At 36.6% G+C, this 21196-nt stretch overlaps 1 protein-coding gene across 2 annotated transcripts; it reads left to right on the forward strand.

The window, feature by feature from the left end:
* Nucleotides 1–1810: 1810 nt before the first annotated feature.
* On the forward strand, nt 1811–20851 carry carm1l (coactivator-associated arginine methyltransferase 1, like). Of its 2 annotated transcripts, XM_055209180.2 has the most exons (14): nt 1812–3353; nt 3452–3708; nt 5225–5350; nt 7015–7112; nt 7229–7327; nt 8219–8329; nt 9383–9560; nt 10128–10218; nt 16551–16632; nt 16752–16837; nt 16977–17066; nt 17155–17292; nt 17364–17453; nt 20686–20851. In XM_055209180.2, exons 2-14 carry the CDS (start codon nt 3552–3554, stop codon nt 20693–20695), a joined length of 1356 nt encoding a protein of 451 aa, XP_055065155.2. In that variant the 5' UTR covers nt 1812–3353; nt 3452–3551; the 3' UTR covers nt 20696–20851. The 2 variants fall into 2 exon arrangements, with proteins under 2 accessions (XP_055065157.2, XP_055065155.2); XM_055209182.2 differs by lacking the exon at nt 20686–20851 and having other exon boundaries at nt 1811–3353; nt 17364–17457.
* Nucleotides 20852–21196: the final 345 nt, after the last annotated feature.

The following is a 21196-nucleotide window of genomic DNA, read 5'->3' on the forward strand; positions in this document are numbered from 1 at the left end:
ATCGTTTTACCAAAAAATTAATTATTTTCTCTCAAAACATTAAAATAACTTACAGGATAGCTGAAACATGTTTTAAGACAATTACAGTCTTTTTGTTAAAACCTATGATGTATTTATTCTTTCTGAATAAATGCTTTGTTGTTGTTCTTGTTTGTAAATCCACTGTGTGGCAGTAGTGGTGTGTTTGTCAGTAATATTAGAGGGGTATTGCACAAAAGCAAGATAAGGGATTAAACTGGGATTTTCCAGTTATCCTGGCTGAATTTAGCCCTGACTAGGTTGCATGAAGGGAGGCTAAATTAATCTAGATGGAGTTACTATGGAGATTTACTCTTTGCAGCTCCAGAGCAGGCTAACAACCAGGCTAAAATTAATCCTAGTGATTAATTCAATTCAAAGAACTTTATTAATCTCGGGGGGACATTGCTTTCATGTTACAATTATAGAAAAGAAAAAAATGAAAAAAAAAGAAAAAAAACAAAATTATATGCCCATCAATGATTTAAAGATTAATAGATACGAAATAAAAAAATTATAAACTATAAAAACATATAAAAAGGGTAAATACTTCAATAGTGAATTGTCCCAGCACTTACAAAGAGGAGTTATACAGCCTAATGGCCACAGGTATAAAGAATCTTGTAAAACACTCAGTAAAACACTAAGCAGTGATCAGTCTCTGACTAAATGTACTTCTATGTAGTGGGTGAAAGGGATTGTTCAGAATTGAATATAGTTTTGACAGTATTCTTTTCTCAGCCAGAACATGAACAGAGTCCAGCTCCATACCAAGTACAGAGCCAGCCCTTCTAATCAATTTGTCCAGTGTATTTCTGTCTGCCACCTTCATACTAATTCCCCAACAGACCACTTCATAAAAAATTATGCTAAACACCACAGACTCATAAAACATCCACAGCATGGTATAGCAGACTATACCATTTCAGATTAATCAGCTAGTTCCTCTTTCAATTCTACTAGATATTCATGTGTTTTAGTCACTTCATGGTCCTGCATTAAAATACTAGATATACTGTAATGCATACTGTTATTTTAGTTATTATAAAGACTGCTGTCAGGGGTTTGATGAATACATTTATTAATGCAATTATTGATATAAGAAATGGCTGATGAAGTTGAAAGGCGGTTTCAATTAAGGATATATGTAGCTTTAAGGCATGAGAAATATCTGACTGAGAGGTACAGATTCTCAGGTGATATAATAAATGTCAGTCTAGCACTGAAATCACTTCTACAAGATTGCAAGACTGCATTAGGGCAGTAACCGTAAAACAGGCATTCTTCTGTGTTACAGCTTTCCCTATTGTCATTGGATGCAGCGGATTGCACCCACCCCTGTGTCAGATATGCAACTTTTTTAATGTTAAAATTAGTACAGACGATACAATATGTCAGCAGACACTACCTTATGTGTAGATTTATTTCTGCAGTCAAGTCTCCAGCATGCAAAATTTTCTTAATCTTGATTTTCTGAAAGTTATTATGCACATGCTATTTTTGTTTGTTTTTAAAATGAAGTCAATAAGTTTATATTTATATATTAAATTGTATTTTAATCTCAATAGTTATATGACAGTGTACATGTTATTCTATTTAAATACATAATTAAAATGTCAAAAGATACTTTAATGCTTAAAAAAATATGCAAATTATGCTTTTCCAAATTATTATGCAAAATGCACTTTATCAAAATTTTGTGTGTTAAAATAATCCACAAAACAGATATCTGTCAAATGTGCTGCATGGACAGATAATGAAAAAAAACATTGTAAATCAAATAATGTCTTTATTTCACTTGAAGATGCATCCCAGAGTTGATGTTTGAATATGAATTATAGTGCTGTCCACCTCACAGATCATTCATATAATGATGCTTCATAGACTCCTGAGACTAAGGTCAGAAGATAGTATTCAAACTGTACCTTAATTTTTTTAAATTAATAAAAAACTATTTAGATTAAAAATTAAAATAGTCAGTGCTGCTTTTTTGCAGCATGCTATAGTGTATTGTCCTGCATGAAAGTAAATTAATTTCAGAAGACATGATTCCTTTTTCCCATCTTTTAGGTACTCTACAGAACATATCTTCCAGATGTCATTTTGGCCCCCTCAAGGGACTTACCATCTTTGGGCCATCTTACTTCCCTATATTCCAGTCCAAACCAGCCTTGTTTGAACATGGTGGCTATTCACCAACAATCCAGAATATACTATTTAGTGTATTATGGCATGTCGATGAATAAAACTGTTTGAAAACTTCATGACGCTCACAGTAAATGTAGTATTTTTGAAAGCTTTAGTTTGGGGGTGGGGTTGAAATCCACTATCATGCACTGAAGGATCCCATATTGAGGGCTTCTTGGTATTACAGAGATACCAGCATGTTTGCTTCTTAGCAGGTGGCATTTTTATTGTTGCCTTTTCCTAATTTTTTCCTTAAAAAATTATTCATGGTCAAATCCTGTACATAAATCTTATAATAATTCAATGATTTCTGTTTAGTTCCACCAAATTTAAATTGTTATAGGACATAAATACCTTTTTTAAGATAATGCACACTTTTTTGCATCAAATACTGTATATTCATATAGTAGTTAAGTGTTTGGAGTTTCATGGTGAATTTTTATGAGTTTTATCAATTTTTGCATCAGTGATTCTGCGATCGATCCCGTGGTCTGTTTAAGAATGCCGTGAATGTGCACTTATCCTACACCTGGCTTGACATAGCTGCACGTTCTCATCCTGGCTTAGCAATCGTGCAATACCCCCCTGGGAAACATTCAACACAAGGACCAATGAACAAAAGAACTACAAAGGACTCCAGACATGGGAGACAGAACAGAACTTCAAAATAAGAGACAAGACTAGGGAAACACAAAATGAGTTCATTACAGTTCGCTGTTTTTATTGTGATTTGAGAAGACTTGGTTTATAGCTGTCAGTGTTGATTAACCTTTATGATTTAAGCTGTTTGTTTTCTTTTTCTTTTAGCAGGGCAATAATTTTCATATTTACATTTAGTCATTCATATTTACACTTTTGGCCAAAGCAACAAATGAGGTAACAATAGATGCAATTAGAGCAACACAAGAACAGCAATACATTAGTGCACCAGAACTAGTCTCATCAAGTCTAACACAGTAGCCTAGGGTAAGCACTTTTTTTTTAAGACAGAGAATGTAAAGATAAGAATAGAAAAAAGAAAAGATATTAGCAGGTGAGGTGTTGGCGGAAGAAATGGGTTTAGCCAATTCTTAAAGACTGCTACAGATTCAGCAGATCTTGTTGCAACCAGTAGATCATTCCAAAGATGAGGAACAGAACCAGATAAGGTACGCGGTTTTTGTGATTTGTTATAGAAGTATTTGTTGTAAGTAATGTAACAATCTACTTACTATTTTCACTTAACTCCACCTTCTTTGCACTCCAGGTCCATAAGAACCTCCTCTAATGTGAACTTCACAAAATCTGTCAAAAAGGAATGAGAGGATGAGAGCTCCGGCGCCTTACAATGAAGACTTGGTTTAATCATGGGTGATAATCAAATGAGTTTTTCTATCACCCTGGTATTTCTGAATGAAAACAATATCAAGCAAAATCTGCTGGATTCTACACAGAGTCAACATCAGAAACGTACACTTCAAGTAAGCAGAGAGCTGAATGACATCTACTTCACCATTAATGATGGTAATGATTTTTTTGTATTGTTTTTACATTGTTTTGATCTTTGTGTTTCAAGTATGAATTGTAGGCTATCAATAATGACTGAAAAAATAATTTAAAAGCTTTACAGAGGGAAATGTTATTGCTGTGTTAAAGCTCAGATAACCTAATCAGAGTTCTTTGTTTGAGATGCTTTTCAAAAACTTTTATATTATAAAAAATAAACACAAACTAGTCAATTATTACATAAAGTTTAAACATAAAGCCAACGAATGTGAATAGCAAAGCTTAGATCATTTGATAAGAAATGTTTGACTTTATTTTGAGATCTCTGCCCTTTAAATTTTTTACATCGTTAGCTTCTCAGTTTGATCTTAATTTTTAAGCCCTACTTTCCAGGATAAATAAATCGAATAAATTAATAAAGATTTCCTGTGGCTCACACGTTTATTTAATGATTTGAATCTGAGAGGGTTGTTTACATAGACATAAGGTACAAGTATTATGTAAAGATATAAAGCATAACACAAACATCAAGCTATATATACTGTATATAAAGAAAAGGAAATATTAATATTTGCTTTTGCCTCAATACACGCACTGTAAAAAAAACTTTGCTGCCTATAGTTGAAAAAAGTCTCCTTCATTTTATAAGTTGTAGCAACTCATCTTTTGGCAAGATGAATAAAAGCAAATTATTAAACAAAAGTTAATTAAGCAAAAAAATAAGGCAGAAAATATATTTTTTACAGTGTGACATTGAAAAGAAACTAAACAGTTTTCCAGTAAGTTTAGATCCGCACTTAAAGAACAACGTGCAACCTATTTACACTGTAATTGCGTTGTTCTAACAAATAATCTCTTTCACGGCTCTTTGCATGGCAATGTTGAAGGACAAATGAATACTCTTTATTCAGGTGGGCAACACATTTTCTTTGGTCTCATTGTGTGGTCTGGCTGACAGGTCCATATAATTTACTGCCACACTGTGCATACTTCATGAGCGGTGAGGCTGTTCTGCTCTTTGGGCTCCAGCAAATTCTGCACCAAACGTTGTTTTCTTTGACACGGTACACTGACCTTGGCCGCCAGCACTTTCTGCCCGTGGCACAGAAAATCAGATACCAGTATTCTGTTATGCATTTACTCACCCTTGTGTTGATCCAAACCTGTATGATTTCCTTTCCTCTGCAGAACATACAAGTTCACAATACTCTTTTTCAAAGTACGAAGTGCCCGCTAGCTGTCAGTTGCCATTCGGTCAAAAAATTTAATTGTTTGTAACTGAAAAGCTGTTTAGTTTCATTCAGATATGTTTAAAAGCACATGATTTGGCTACTTTTAGAAATGGCAAAGGTACTAAACATTTAATAATCAATTGTGTTTGAAAATTTGGAAGTACCATTGTAAAAATTATTTTGTAAAGAAAGGAATGAAAAGGTTTTAATGGATGAATGAAGTTTTTTTGGGGTGGGGGGTAACTATAACTTTCACAGCTTAAATAGCATTCATATGTGTTTTCATATGATCTTGTTTGCAGGTGATGGCGTCTGTGTTTTAAAATTTTCAGTCACACGGGAGACAGAATGTTGTCGTGTGGCAACTCGCTCATTTCTCATAACATTGGGCTGTTTCAGTATACTTCTGTGCTTCACGACTCAGTCAGGTGAGTTTTTAATCTCATTATTACTATGTAACTCAATTATAAATGGTATGTCCTAACGAGACTGTCTCAGACATTTAAACAAATAGGGATGGGCTATGATAATGATACATTTAATTAGAAGCCGTCATCATGAATTTAACATAAAATGTTTTTGATTCCATGTTTTAGATCTATTTTGTGTTAACCAAAACTGCTTCCATGCCTCATAAAATTTATATTTTACAATTATTCCTTGGATATTGTGCGTGCATTACTTTCTCTTTCCTTTAAGAAGTATAAAATCTTATCCACATGTGTGCCACACATGGAGATTTTGAAAAAGTACTGATCAAAACTGGACAGTATTCCACCCAACAGTTCTTCCCCTGGCAATTGGGAAATGTGCCACAATGGCTGAAATTGTTGTCAAGATACTCCACCTTTTCCCTGTTGACCTAACCAAGAGTTTAGTCTCTAGACATTTATCTCTAGATTTCATATATAAGGGTATTTTCTTTGGTGCTTGCACACGGCAGTGAACTTGCCATAAATTACTTTGGTCAACTTCTAGGCATTTTAATATGCTCCTGGCTGGGGTGGGTTTTTACCACTACAAACTGTGCACAGTGCACTGCCCTGTCCAAGTGGTTCTCCAATTTCTTGGAGCTTTCCATGTTTCCATGCATGATCATTTCATAGCAGCATGACACGACTTATGATAAGGCTTGGCAGTCAATAAACATTCTTGAACATTCACTGCTGAGGTCTTTTTTTCCTGATGCTGCACTGATCTGGGACTTGGAGCTGGTTTTGGTAACTGCTTACAGTTCCACCATTGTCTTGAAGACTGCACCGCTCAGCCATTGGTCAAGCGCGATGTTAACCTGCAGGCTCTCATTCAAAGTTCTTGTCTTAAATCTGCACCTTAGATTTTTAAAGAGGTTTTTACACTTGAAGTGGAAAGGATATGGTCAGCCCTTTAAGGTTTCAGGTTGCCATTTCTGCTACTTTTGAGTGAGTTAGTTAGTTAGTTAGTTAGTTAGTTAGTTAGTTAGTTAGTTAGTTAGTTAGTTAGTTAGTTAGTTAGTGGTGGAAGGTTACATAAGCAAGTTAATAGACATTCTTTATTGACACCCATGGCAGCTGTCAGATCAGGTGTTAATAAGCCATTCAGAAGGTTTGGCTGTTTTTAAGCAAAGATTTTCCCAATGGGTGATAGAGGCTATATGCTTATAAAATGGCTCAAGGCTCATTCTAGGCATCAATGCTCATTATATTCATACAGGTATTGTCTGTAAAGGTGGTTTTGCGGTTTTCTGCCTTTGTAATGTGATGTTTAGAATAATGTGCAGAGACGAACTGTGCACAATAAAGCCAGGATTGTGCATTGAATATTGATTCAAAAAATTCAGCAAGCCATAAGCAGCTCTGGCAAAGCTAAAAAATTAAGACAGGATACCAATATAACTTGTTCTAGAACAATTACAGGGAAAGGGAGTTAAACAAACATTTCATTAAGCTATTTGTATGGTTTCTTGATGTTGATACATTTTATGTGAAGTCTAGTTTGAAAAATCCTTTATAAAACAATATATATTAACAAACAACACATATGCTGTTACTGTTTTAATGTGTTGTTATGCTTTAACTTTTTTTAAATAGTAAATTTTGCCCTTATGCTTCAGAGTTTCAGTACTTCCACAAAAGGCTGAAGTCATGGAATGACCTCAGGGGAGATCAGTCCGTTTTTCACCAGAGTACAGGCGATTCATCTACACCACAGGTAAAGAGTTTTATTATCTGTAGAGTCCTGAAACGTTATTTATTTCCTTTTCACATGGTCAGTGTAATATTTTTTGTTTTGTGAGTAAAGTGACATATTTTCATGTTCTCCCTCAGCTCAGTCTGTCACAGCAGCAGAACACACTACAGGATTTTCTCAGAACTGCGACATACCAAAAAGCCATTTTGCTCAATGATGTTGACTTTAAAGATAAAGTATGTGTTTGTGATGTTTATTCTTTTCAGTCATGACAACTCTCAGAATTGATCTTAGAAGCTTTTAAAGCTCTGAATGAACCAACTTACAGCGGTCAGCCCAAACATTTATCACTACCAAATGTCCGAAAATGACTACAATGGTGCACTGCTTAAACTTGCTCGGTTTAGCTGCCTTGTTTATAATGGCTTCTAATAATCTTGCCTCCTGTTTGTTGTTTGCCTCTATACATTTGGAGTTTTTTATCAGTAGAAGAAACATACAAGCTTACTGGCTGCTGTTTACATTGAATGACAGATTAGCTTGCACAATCAGCTCTTATAAGCTATAAATATAATGAATACTTAAAATGGCAGCAGAAGCAGAATACTTCTTGCATACTGCTTAGATAATACTCATCATTATGCATACAAATTTTCATGTAATAAGAAAGTAGGTATAGGCTTATATTCGGATGGGACTGATTCTATCAAACTCAAGGGGCTGCAGTACTTTTCATTTATGTTGTGCTAGTCGATAAAACATTGCTCTTGTATTTGCAAAAGTTTTGGTTAGTACCACTGTAGAAACAATGTGTATTTTTTAACGAATAATTTATTTTACAACCAAAAGTCTCTTGCAGTAGTAAACTACTGCGGAAAAGTATGGCTTTAAAAGAATAATATTAAATACATTGTAAATTGGTTTGGATTAAAGCAAATATTATTATAATAAATAAGTATTACTGAGAGATAGACCTTTTATATTGATTAAAACATTTTTTATGCATTATAAGGGAAATTAACAACAAGATTATTAAAATAAATTATTTTTTTGTACTGAACCATTTTCTGAATTGAATTGTTTTAAGCTTTGTAAAAACATCCATGTTTTCATGCCTTTTTTTGTAGGTGGTTCTTGATGTTGGGTGTGGGACAGGGATATTGTCTTTTTTTGCTGTTCAGGCAGGAGCCAAGAGAGTATATGCAGTGAAGGCCAGTTCTGCAGCAAAATATGCTGAAGTTTGTACAATCTATTTCTTATTTCATCTCGTTCCACCTTTGCATTTAAAAAAAAACATTATTCTTTATTATTGCATCATTGCATTATTCTGTCTATAATGTAAATTAACAGGGAATAAAATATATTTACAAAGATTAATAAATGCTTAAGGATTATGTAGCTAATGTTAACAAAGGGGATCTTATTGTTAAAGTTACAACAGCAAGTTATATCTTTTTATGCATAAATCTATTACAAAGAGCATTCATTGCATAGTGAGGGCACATCTGACTCTGTTGAATGATAAATCGCTTATCACTATATGTCTTCTTACTCATAATGCCTAAAGCTTAGGCTATGGGTTTTGTTAAAAAAATACCCAGAGCAAGTTAGCCTTACTGGAACATTTTGACAGGGTTTCAAGACTTTTAAGAGGTCCTTCAAAAGGTTGTTTCTTGCACGTCAGGAATGCATGACATTTTGGGTACTAAATGACTTGAAGACAGATTTGGCTAAGAAACTTGCATAGATAATGAAGGCTTTCTTTATTTTTTAGGCCACTGCCATGTATTTCTACAGCAACATTTGATTTATACTCTCTAAAAAATGTTGGATTATTTTCAACCAGCATTGGGTCAAAAAAGGACAAACCCAAACAGTCATTTATGCTGGGTTGTTTCAATACTAAATGGTTTTAACCCAATGTTGGGTCAAATATAAACATTTTCTGTGTTTTTGTCCCAACCCTGGTTAAAAATAACACAGATTTTTAAAGTGTGCCAAGCACAAGTTTTAAACTCTGAAATTATAAATTGTTTTTTTTTATCTTCAGTGCATGAAGTAGAAGGAATGTTTGAATTCAGTAAATGGTAAAGGTTTAGTTTGCACCACTAGCTTCACATGAGGTGATAAGTCTCTGAAGTGATAAGTCACATGGCGGACCGAACATTTGGTTCTGCGTTACTGACATAATTGTTGTGGAGTGGACTTGGTTTTGCTTCTTTAATGCAGTGGAGATTGTTTGAGGATTTGATTATTATGAGTAATTTTTTGTATCATTCTTGTTTTTTTAGATTCTAGTGAAAAGCAATAACATGTCTGACAAAATCACAGTTTTGCAAGGAAAGATTGAGGAGGTTTCCTGTCCTGAGAATGTGGATATGATCATCTCAGAACCCATGGGCTACATGCTTCTGAACGAAAGGATGTTAGAGAGCTATCTACATGCCAAAAACTGGTTAAAACCCAAAGGTTTGTCATGTGATACATGTGAAACCATCACCAATTAGACACTGGTACATCACAACATGCTGTTCTTGGAGCAAATTCAGCAGATTTGCTAAAGGAATGTTATAATTTAGATACAACCAGCTGAGCTTAGCCTGTTTTTTTGTAATTTGACTTTTTTTGAGTATTAAGGACATTTAATAAGAACAGATTTAGGGAGGAACTGGGTTATGAATAGTCCCAGGCCATTGAAAGGGATCAAGAGTGATTTGTGATGTTAACCAAAAATAATGTATTTTCAGAGCAAGTTTGAACCAGACAAAATCTTGTTTTTATTTATTTGAAGTAACATATTAATGCATGAATTGTGCTTTGCACTGTAAAAAGTTAAAACTGCTCTACTTAAAATTCTTAAAACCTAAAATATTTAAACATTTTCAACTTAACATTTTCACTTAAAGTGAAACATTTTAGGCATTCCAAATAGAAATAATTTGATCCAACTTTTACTTTTTCACTGTACAAGACCAGAACCATGCACTAAGACTTTATACTTTAAATTCATGTTTATATTGTTTTTTCATTGCCTAGGAATGATGTTTCCCACTAACAGTGACATTCACCTCGCACCTTTCACTGATGAACAGCTTTACATGGAGCATCATGCCCGCTCCAGCTTCTGGTAAAACAGCTAAACTTCATCAACTTTTAACGGTCAAGCAGCCAAATGCCTAAATGTAAATAATTAATATTACGTCATTAATATAAGTGAAAGTTCTTTTACATAAATTAATGCATATTTTGGCTTTAAACTTTCATTTCACTTTTATTTATATAGCACTTTTTACAATTGTTTAATTGTTTCAAAGCAGCTTTACATTAATAAAAGCAGGAGAAAACACAACAAAAACACAACAAAAGTACAACAGAGTACAGCGGCTAAGATTAAACTATACTAGCAAGCAGAGTAATAATATAATGTAAAAAAGAGAGTTATAAGTTAAGCCAATGTCAGCTGACTCCCTAGAGGTAAAAAAAAGTATTAGGAGCAAAAATCATTTTTATGGATAAAAAACCCTTGAGAGAGCCAATTATATAAATAAAGTAGATTAAACAGGAAGGGATTGTGGTCGCTGGGCAGACATCGTCTGGGCATCACGTTGAAGGAAGGCCAGTAGATCAGTGGTTTGATGAGCTTCATGGCAGCAGGAACTGGCTCTGTTAGTCGAGGACGAGACAGGGAAAGATAAACAAAATCCTATTAGCGTAGGGGCCGCTGATGCCGCCAATGGTCGGTCATTGGTCCGGCCAAGCTAACTATTGCAACATAAGTATATTTACAAGACGAGTTATGTGAATGCTTTGTAAAAGAGATATGTTAGATCGAGTAAGCATTTTTGCAGCTGCGTTTTGAACTAGCTGAAGCTTGGTTACCTGATTTACGTGACACCCCCCGAGTAAGAGTTACAATGGTGTATTCTTGAGGTCATAAAAGCATAGATAATGTAGACAGCATATGACATATTTTTGAGATATTTCTAAGATGGAAGAATGCTGTGCGGCAGACGTTGGAAATATGACTATCGAAAGATAGATTGCTGTCGAACATCACACCTAGGTTCTTGACTGTGGTAGATGGCAGTCGTCTATGGGCAACTTGTAATCTGACGTAAACTATTTGCCATCCAGTCACTGATATTGCTAATACAGTCTGTTAGCTTAGAAAACTGGTGGGTTTCGCTAGGATGTGAGGAGATGTAAAGCTGGGTATCATCTGCATATCTGTAAAAACTGATGTTATGTTTCCTGATAATTTCTCTTAGAGGTAACATATATAACGAGAAAAGTATAGGGCCTAGAACTGATACCTGCATTATGCCGTATTTAATCTGAGAGTGACATGACTTTACCTCATTTACATAAACAAAGTGATAGCGGTCGGTTAAATACAATTTCAACCAGGCTAACTCCTGACCACTGATGCCAACATAGTTTTCTAGTCTATTGAATACGATTGTGCACTAAGGTCTAGTCATATAAAAATTGAGATTGCACCACGATCGGATGTTAAAAGGCGGTCATTTGTAACTCTAAGCAGTGCTGTCTCTGTGCTATGGTGGGGCCTGAATCCTGATATGAACTAATACAAACTATGTGCATAATTGGCTTACCTCTACTTTTTCTAATACTGTACTGTATTTAAACCCTCCAAAAGCTGGCATGTTCTCTTCCATTGTAAGTGAATGACTGTAACCGCATGTTTTTTCAATTGATGAATGATTTTGATAGAGCTTAACTTGTATTGAACCAGGAACATTCCTTTAAGAGAGTCTACTTTGTGTGATCATGTTCCCTCAATGGCTCCGTCGATCCCACATGCACAACAGCCTCAACCATCATGGTTTATTTTACATTGGCCCACAGGGAGTTGTGGTTTGCTGGCATGGAGAGACTGTACTCTCCCTACCACCCACATCTCGCTCTGTACTTGCACTGTGCCGTAACCAAACTGAAGCCAAGCAGCTTTCCGGTGTCCAAATCGGAGTTATGGCACATAGTTCTTGTCTATCTGTCTGTAAGAAGTTTAAGCTGCACTGTAAAAAAATTATTTGCTGCCTTAAATTTTTTTGTTTCAAGTCATTTTACCTTACTATTATTTATCTTGACTAGAGACGAGTTATTTAAATTATATTTTATAAGTTATAACAAGTCAACTTCATTTTATACGTTGTAGCAACTCATCTCTTGTCAAGAGTTGATTGAACAAAATATTTTAAGGCAGCAAAGAATTTTTTGTAAAGTGTGTGGTATGCATGTGTGTGAGCAGGCATACTTTAAAAAAAGTTAATCATCAGCTATCTTATATTACATTACATACTAAGCTAATAATTTGGCTACTCTTTGTAAGTCCTAAACTGTTTATCAAGAACTATAAAGAACCACCATTTGTAAGATTGAACAAAAAAGAAAATTCTGTAACATTGAAGTGAAGATGGGACTGGATCTACAGTAAGTGCAGATCAAAGTTTAATAAAACCAAAAGACAAACATAATCCATGGCATGAAATGTAAATCCAAACAGAAACATAATCCATGACATAAAACGTAGTACATAAAACAAAACATGAAACGCAACATGCTGCATAAAGCACTAGTACAAAACAATCAATGACAAGAGACAATGGCTATATATACAGACACTAATCAATGACAAGAGACAAACCTGGGGATACATCAACAGGGAACCAATGATCAAAAGGACTACAAGGACTATAGACATGGCAAACAAAGACATACACTTCAAAATAAAAGACATGACAAGAACAACAGACAAGACCATTACAGAACCCCCCCCCCACATTTAATGGGCGGCTCCTGACGCCCTTCAATAATTCAATTAAATTTTTATTTATATAGCGCTTTTCACAATTGTTAATTGTTTCAAAGCAGCTTTACATGAATAGATTTAGGGAAAAACACTGAATAATCAATAGACAATATAAGAAGTAGAATACAGCGGCTAAGAATAAACCGTACAAGCGAGCGTAGTAATAATGTAACGTATACAGTAAAGTGCTAAGTTAAGCCAATGTTGGCTGACACTCCCGGGGATGAAAAAACCCTAGGAGAAAAACCCTTTGGGAAAACTCATAGGAGGAGAAAAACCCTTTAGAGACATATATATATATGTGTGTCTCTGGGGGGTTTTTCTCCTCCTATGGGTTTTCCCAAGGGGTTTTTCTCCTAGGGGTTTTTTCATCCCCGGGATGATATCTATAGATAGAGATAACACGATAGGGATATTAAACGGGTAAGCAGATTAAAATGGTTCAGCCAGTGGTCGTTGGTCGCTCATCGGCTGGGCATCACATTGAAGGACAGCCAGTAGATCAGTGGTGTGAGGACCTTCACAGCAGCAGGAACTGGGTCTGTTTGAGGACGAGACAGGGAGAGAGAAATCAAAATCCTATTAGCGTAGGGGCCGTTTGCATGTAATGCAAATGTCATACAGTATTGTGGTTTAAAAATCCGCTCGGCTCCAGACATAAGTATATTACCCAGATGAGTTATGTGAATGCTTTGTTCTGGACAAACTAACTCTTGCGGGATAGGTACATTTACATGACATTTTATGTGAATGGTTTGTTAAAGAAGAATGTCTTAAGTTTAAACTTAAAGTGATCGACTGTGTCTGATTCTCGAACATTATTTGGAAAATCATTCCAGAGCTTAGGGGCTAGATATAAAAAGGAACTACCACCTTTAGACATTTTTTGATATTCTAGGGATAATTAATTGGCCAGAATTTTGTGATCGCAGTGTACGTGATGGATTGTATTCTGATAGTAATTCTTTAAGATACGAAGGTGCTAGGCCAAGTTCTTAACCGTGGAAGATGGCACCACAGTGCAGCCATCTATGGGGAACTTGTAATCTGACATATTATGTTTGGAGCGATTTGGTTCAATAATAAGTATCTCTGTCTTATTGGAGTTTAGCATAAGGAAGTTATGTTCCATCCAGTCCCTAATTTCGCTAATGCAGTCTGTTAGCTTAGAAAACTGGTGGGTTTCACTAGGATGTGACGAGATATAAAACTGGGTATCATCCGCATAGCAGTGAAAACTTATGTTATGTTTCCTGATAATGTCTCCTAGAGGTAACATATAACGAGAATAGGATAGGACCTAAAACTGAACCCTGTGGTACACCATATTTAACGTATAATAACAAAAACAGAAAAAGCAAACATAATTAGTCCATGGGTGGGTGGAGGAATGGAGTTGGACCAGGGGGTGGGATGGTGGGCCAGACCCATGTAGGGTCCAAGAGCCTGGAAGCCAGGGCAGAGCCGGCAGAGCGGGGAGCCAGGGTGGAGCTGGGCAGAACCGTCAGAGGTGGAACCAGAGACCAGGGCGGAACTGGCACATGTGGAACCAGAGACCATGGCGGAACCAGAGACCAGGGCGTAACTGCAGGCAGAACCAGAGGCCAGGGTGGAACCGCAGGCAGAACCAGAGACTAGAACAAAGTTGGAACCCATGGTGGTGCTGGCAGCAACAGGAACCTAGGCAGAGGAAGAAAGCAGAGAGAGGACCTCTGGGCCAGGTTAGATATGGCAGTGAATTCAACAAGCTCAGGAACTGCCATCTTGGGCCAGGTAGAGAGTTCAGGGAGTTCGGGGGCAGCCATTTTGGGCTAGGCAGAGATTTCAGGGAGTCTGAGATCGGCCATCTTTGTAAGGGCAGAGTCTATAGAGCTTGGAAGCGACTATATTGGTTGACCTGCAGGACACAGAAAACTCAGGGGCGACCATCTTGGCTTGAATAGGGAACTCAGGAAACTTGGATGCTGGCCTTCTGGTCGGGACAGGAAATTAAGGAACATCAGGCTCAGTCAACTTGTTCAGGACAGGAAGCTCATAGGTCTCAGGTTCAGTCCTTTCTACAGAAACAGTGTGCAGGGGACTCAAGTTCAGACTTTGCAGCAAATTTGTGCAACTCTGGTGAATCAGGTTCATGGGTTTGAGAGACATCTTGTGAAACAGAAGAGCAGAAAGCAGACCACACACACCACAGAGCCATGGCAAAAACAGGGAGCACAGAAGATAAGGGACATACCTCTGATTCCATAGGGTTTACAGAACTGGAGGTTAGGGTTACTAATGGAGTATCATCCAGACTCGAAACGAGACTTCTAGTCATAAAGTTCACCTTTATTGTAGAAGCGGCCTTCTTGTGAACTGACTCAGGTACAGTGGCCATTTTGTGAACAGGCTCCAGTGCAGCAGCCCTCTTGTTAAGTGGCTTGGGTCTGGTAGCCATCTTGAGAACAGGTGCAGGCATAGCGACGTCCCTCTTGACAACAGATGCGGGCATGGCAACAGCCCTTTTGAGAACAGGTGCGGGTATGGCAGGGGTCATTTTAAAAACAGGTGCAGGCCTGGTGGTAGCCATCCTGGGAACAGGTACAGGTATGGCGGCAGCCATCTTGGGAACAGACATGGCGGCGGCCATCTTGGATGTGCCTGTAGGCTCAGCGGCGACCATCTTGTGAACTGGTTTGGGTGGTGGCCCTGAAGGAGGACTTTTACACTTTCCTGCATTCCTGCACCCCATCCAGAACCTTAAGTTCAGCATTTGAGCAATTAGAGCAACACAAGAACAGCAATACATGAGTGCACTAGAACTAGTCTCATCAAGTCTAACACAGTATACATAGCCAAGAGTTAATTCGGTGACAGAGCACATGGATTGAGCGGGTACGTAAGACTGTATAAGCGAGTGAAGGTAAGGGGGTGCTGACCCAGTGATGGTTTTAAAGGCCAGGAGCAAAGCTTTGAATTTGATGCGAGCAGCTATGGGAAGCCAGTGTAACTTCACTAAGAGAGGAGTGATGTGCACCCTCTTTGGTTCATTGAAGACCACTCTTGGCACTGCATTCTGAATCATCTGTAGGGGTGTGGTTGTGCAGGCTAGGAGTCTGGCCAGTAATGCATTCCAATAGTCCAGTCTGGACAGGACAAGAGCCTGGACTAGGACTTGCGTAGCATGCTCATTTAGGAAAGGTCTAATTTTCCTAATGTTGTAGAGGATGAATCTGCTCCAAGAATCTGCTCCAAGAAGCTAAGCTGATCATCAATGACCAATCCTAGGTTTCTGGCTGTCCTGGAAGGTGTAATGGTTGAAGAACCTAGCTGAATGGAAAGGTTGTGATGAATCTTAGGGTCAGACTATATGACAAGCAGTCTTTGCAAGGTTTAGCTGGAGATGGTGATACATCATCCAGAGGGAGATGTCCCTCAGGCATGCTGAGATGCGGGCAGAGACCGTTGGGATCTTCACGGTGGAACGAATCTCTCTCTCTTTCTCTTGCAACACGTATTGTTTTGAAATAGTTAAAACTTGTATCTTGGTATGATATCGCTTTGAATAAATGCGTCTGCTACATGCCTAAATGTAATTGAAAAATTGTGTTTAAATGTAGATGACTTAAATATTATTTTTAAATCAGGAATCAGAGCAATTTCTATGGCGTAAACTTGACTGGACTTCATTCATCAGCTGTGGACGAGTTCTTTAAACAGCCAGTAGTTGTGAGTCCATGTGTTTTACACTTATTAAGATGTTTCTCTCACATTCTTGACTCCTGTGGTTTTTAGATTGCCTTATAATGTTGTTATCAAAGCAGATCAAATGTCTATTTGCATTTCAGGACACATTTGATATGCACGTTCTCATGGCCAGGTCTGTAAAGTACAGCATCAGCTTTCTGGAGGCAAAAGAGGAAGATTTACACCGGTAAAGACAATTAAAGAATATACCTGCAAGCAAAAATTACAGGTCAAAATCTAGTCATCGCATGGTCTCTAATAAAATCTGGGTTAAATGATAAAACCCCAAACTGTTATAAAAATGTAACATTTTATGTAATCTCTAGGTTGGAAATTCCTTTTGTCTTCAAAATGCTGCAGTCGGGACTGATTCATGGGCTTGCATTCTGGTTTGATGTGGCCTTTGTTGGCTCAAGGTAAAAACATAAAAGGAAAAATGACAGAAAACTACATGCTGGTGAAAAGTTTGATTAGATTAAATAATTTTTTTATTCTATTATACAGGATGACAGTATGGCTGTCCACTGCTCCCAATGAACCTCTGACTCACTGGTATCAGGTGCGCTGTCTCCTGCAAACACCTCTTTTTGCCAAAATGGGACAGACGTTATCTGGACATGTACAGCTAATAGCCAACAATAGGTATGACTAACATGCTTGGTATTACACAGTTATGTTATTTGCACACAATTTATTTATATGTTATTTTACAGACAGAGCTATGACATTCATATAACTGCTGTGGTTGATCAGTCTGGATTTAAATCTGGGAACACACTGGATTTGAAAAATCCCTTTTTCCGGTAAGCACACTAAAAAAACATGTTTTGTGTCAAAGAAGCATGACTTAACCTAAACCTTTCACAAATAAATCTAGCCCTAACCTTAACTTTGACCCTAAACCTAATGCTGAAATCTAACCGGTTGGTAGAAATGTTGTTCCAGGACCAACAATTAATGTTTATCCAAGTATATCTAACTTGGTGAAATCACAATCATCATTTTATATAAACAAACGCATTTCCAAGCTCTTTTAAGAGCGGCACAGTGGTTTAGGCTATGTTTACATTAATGCGTTTATCTTTTAAAACGCGTTACTTTTGCTACATTTACACCTTTCATTTACACTAAACCACCGTTTTCGACCCCCATAAACGGATTTGTTCGCAAACGCTGCAGACCCTGTTTTAGTTTAAGTTACTCAGACGTTGCGCTGCAGTGTAAATGAACGTAGACAGAGTCTTATGTAAACGAACAGCTGATGTTAATGTGACAGCTATACGTTACAACAAATAGCCTATCATAACTTTCTATAAGCCTACTGTGTAATTGAGACATTAATTTAAGAAATGCATTAAAAGCAGAAAGATGTAGGCTGCGGAAATATATAGTGGGTTCACTTCAATCCACACCACACCCGACGTTCTTGGTGTGCTTCTTATTTATTAAATCGAGGCAATTGTTTGATTAAACATTGATTAATGTTAAGATACAATTTATACAAAACGAAATTCACTTTAAAGAAAGTCTTTCTAAAAAACAAACCTATGCAGGGCTCGCAAAATCGCTAGCCAGACGTCCCGGGGCTATGGCGAATTCCAGTCGGGCTACAAAAATGTATCTGCGCCCTGCCTGTCGGGGGGAGGAAAAAATATTTTAATGTGTTTGCATTCTCTCAGATTTAGTTAGGTAATTATATTGTATATAATTCTGCGTCATCTTGTCAGTCATTACTATCCTCACTAACAAGTGAAACTGTCAGGAAATGAAGTGAAAGCATAATTAAACCTACAGTTTTATTCCTTTCGTGTTCACGTCTGATATGCGCGCTCCTCGGCTCCGCTCTTTACAAGTAGGCTACCCGCTTGCTCTTGTGCTCATCAAAAAGTGATTTAAATGTTTATTTATTTGTCATTTCGTTTAACCTCATAGTCTAACATTATTCTAGCAATTCCCTTTTTCTTTCTTTCTTTATTTAGTAAGTTAACTTAAATATGTGAGAACGAAAATATGTTTTGTAGTGATTTGCATGAAGAGAATAGGCTAATTAAAAAGTATTAAAAAAAGTATTAATAGGCTATTTAAAAAAGTATTAGTTTTTTTGTGTTCATTTATATTTCTTGTCACTGTGTGCAGGTTCTTTTTTGTAGGCTATGACAGCCCAATAACTTTTTTTACCAAAAAGGCTTAATTAATGTCACGTTGCATTACAATTTAAAGTATCAATAATGTCAAAAATGTGACGTGCAGTTCGGGTGTATGTTGTTTAAATTAGTGTTCTCACCAATACGCTTGTGATTCGTGAAGTTTTGACGAATTTTGTAGACTTGTTATAGTTTCTTATTCAAAAGTGACACCCATAGATTCAGGCCCACCCCGACTTAATCCATGCCCACCCATATGTCACGTTCTGCATCCGCCACTGCTCGCACACTTTTAAAAATTAATGCAATAAGCATTTCTGTAGGCTAAAGCTATACTTCACCTCTTATTATGTTTGATTGAAGTTTGCATTTGCTGAAATTAATTTTTGCTTCAAGTTCGTTTAGTACTGTTCACTTGAATGCTTTCTTTTTAAATCAAAAAGACCTTTCTGTTTAGTTATAAAATCAAAATTAACCTATTAAAGGCGGAGTCCACGATGTTTGAAAAACGCTTTGGAAAAGGAGACGGGCCGACTACCAAAACACACTTATAGCCAATCAGCAGTAAGGAGCGTGTCTACTAACCGACATCCTTGCCGGGTTGAATATATGTGTGGGGCGGGTCTATCAACAGAAGGTCCAGATTCTATTGGGGTAGGGGCGTGTTTGTTTAGGTGATTTCAAATATCAACATTGGCTTTCAAACATCGTGGACTCCGCCTTTAATCATATTAATATGTTGTAGGGGGGAGCTAGAACAGTATAAGACTTTCCCAAACACATTTTTATAGATTCAAAAATAGTGTCTGCCGGCAAAGGATCCAGGTATGAATTGCATATTGGTACCTTAGAGGCTTTTTGGCCCAAACTTAACTTCTGGTAGACTTTCGCTAAAAATTAATAACAACTGAGTCCTGTAGATTATTTTTAATAACATGCTAAATAAATAACAAGTAAACAACCTTACAGTAGATCACATCATTGCTAAAGTGTATCAACCATTATATCAACAATTCTGTGTAAAATGAATGTATACAATGTTAACTACACATCCTTAAATTCTTGCCCGGCTGCCAAATCTGCACAGCGGTGATCCCTGCCCACTCGTCTTTTGGAAACCGAAACATTTTTATTTTCCAAAAGTATTTGTTCCCGATGTCATTTAAGTCAAAAGTGAGACCAATAAACAAGCATAGACTGGAAGTTAATTTTGGGCCAGACGCATAACAGAATAGGTTGAAATGGTTACACCCAAGGTTTTTATTCTTCACTACTAACACCTTTACATATTGACCTGCCTTTTAAAATGTTGCTTTAACTAGAATTGATCATTGATAACCTTAAGGAAAGTTAAGACACCATACTGCAATTTTTTGTAAAACTACTTTAAAAACAAATTTGGACTAAATATCAAGTTAGGAAAGTACAACATATTTAAAGGCGGGGTCCATGATCTCTGAACGCCAATGTTGACATTTGAAATCACCTAAACAAACACGTCCCTACCCCAAATAGAATCTGGACCTTCTTTTGATGGACCGAACCCACACATATGCTAGCCAGGCAACAGTGTCGGTTGGTGGACACGCCAATAGTGCTGATTGCTGCTGATTGGCTACAAGTGTGTTTTGTACTCGGCCTGACTCTCTTTTCCAAAGTGTTTTTCAAAAATCATGCACCCCGCCTTTAAGTTGAGTTTAGTTTTTGTTACTACAATGAACTTATCAAAAGATTTAGGAGTTTCGGGAGTTAAAAGAGTTTCAGAGATTCAGAAATTTGATTCATCATGATATGATCCTTTCATAGTTAAATCTAATAATAACTTCTGTCATCACAGTACATTTACTTAAGCTGATTAAAAAGCAGGTTACCATTTTTCTTTTTGTTTCAGGTATGCCTGAATTCTCATTCCGGTAATAAGTACAACAAGACAGAAGACTGGAGGAATATCACTCATAAATAAAACAGCTTATCAAGTTATTCTGTTTTATTAATACTATACAAATATTCTGTACTGTCTGCCTGTATCCTAATAAAAAAACTGATAAATCATTATATACGTTCGTACCATCGCAAAAACAACAAATCTAATGGTTGTACAGTGCCCTATGACTTTTGCACAGTACTGCATGTGACATAAAAATTACTATTTTGCTTAGATTGACTATTATTTAAAATATATCTTTTTTATTTTCAGCACCACTGAAATTTCACAAAAGATTGTTTAGTGCATTGTAAACCCAAACATTGTGTTTATTCAAACAATCAAGTAAACATCACTTAAATGCTTGCTTTCACTTAAATAATATTAATTCATTTAGTTTAACTTTCTGATTTATTAAATCCATAAGTGTATAGTGAACTTAAAATTTTCAGTAGAAAATTCTCGGAAGAATTTCACA

The sequence above is a fragment of the Misgurnus anguillicaudatus genome, chromosome 12 (genome assembly GCF_027580225.2).
Source record: "Misgurnus anguillicaudatus chromosome 12, ASM2758022v2, whole genome shotgun sequence".
Taxonomy (NCBI): domain Eukaryota; kingdom Metazoa; phylum Chordata; class Actinopteri; order Cypriniformes; family Cobitidae; genus Misgurnus; species Misgurnus anguillicaudatus.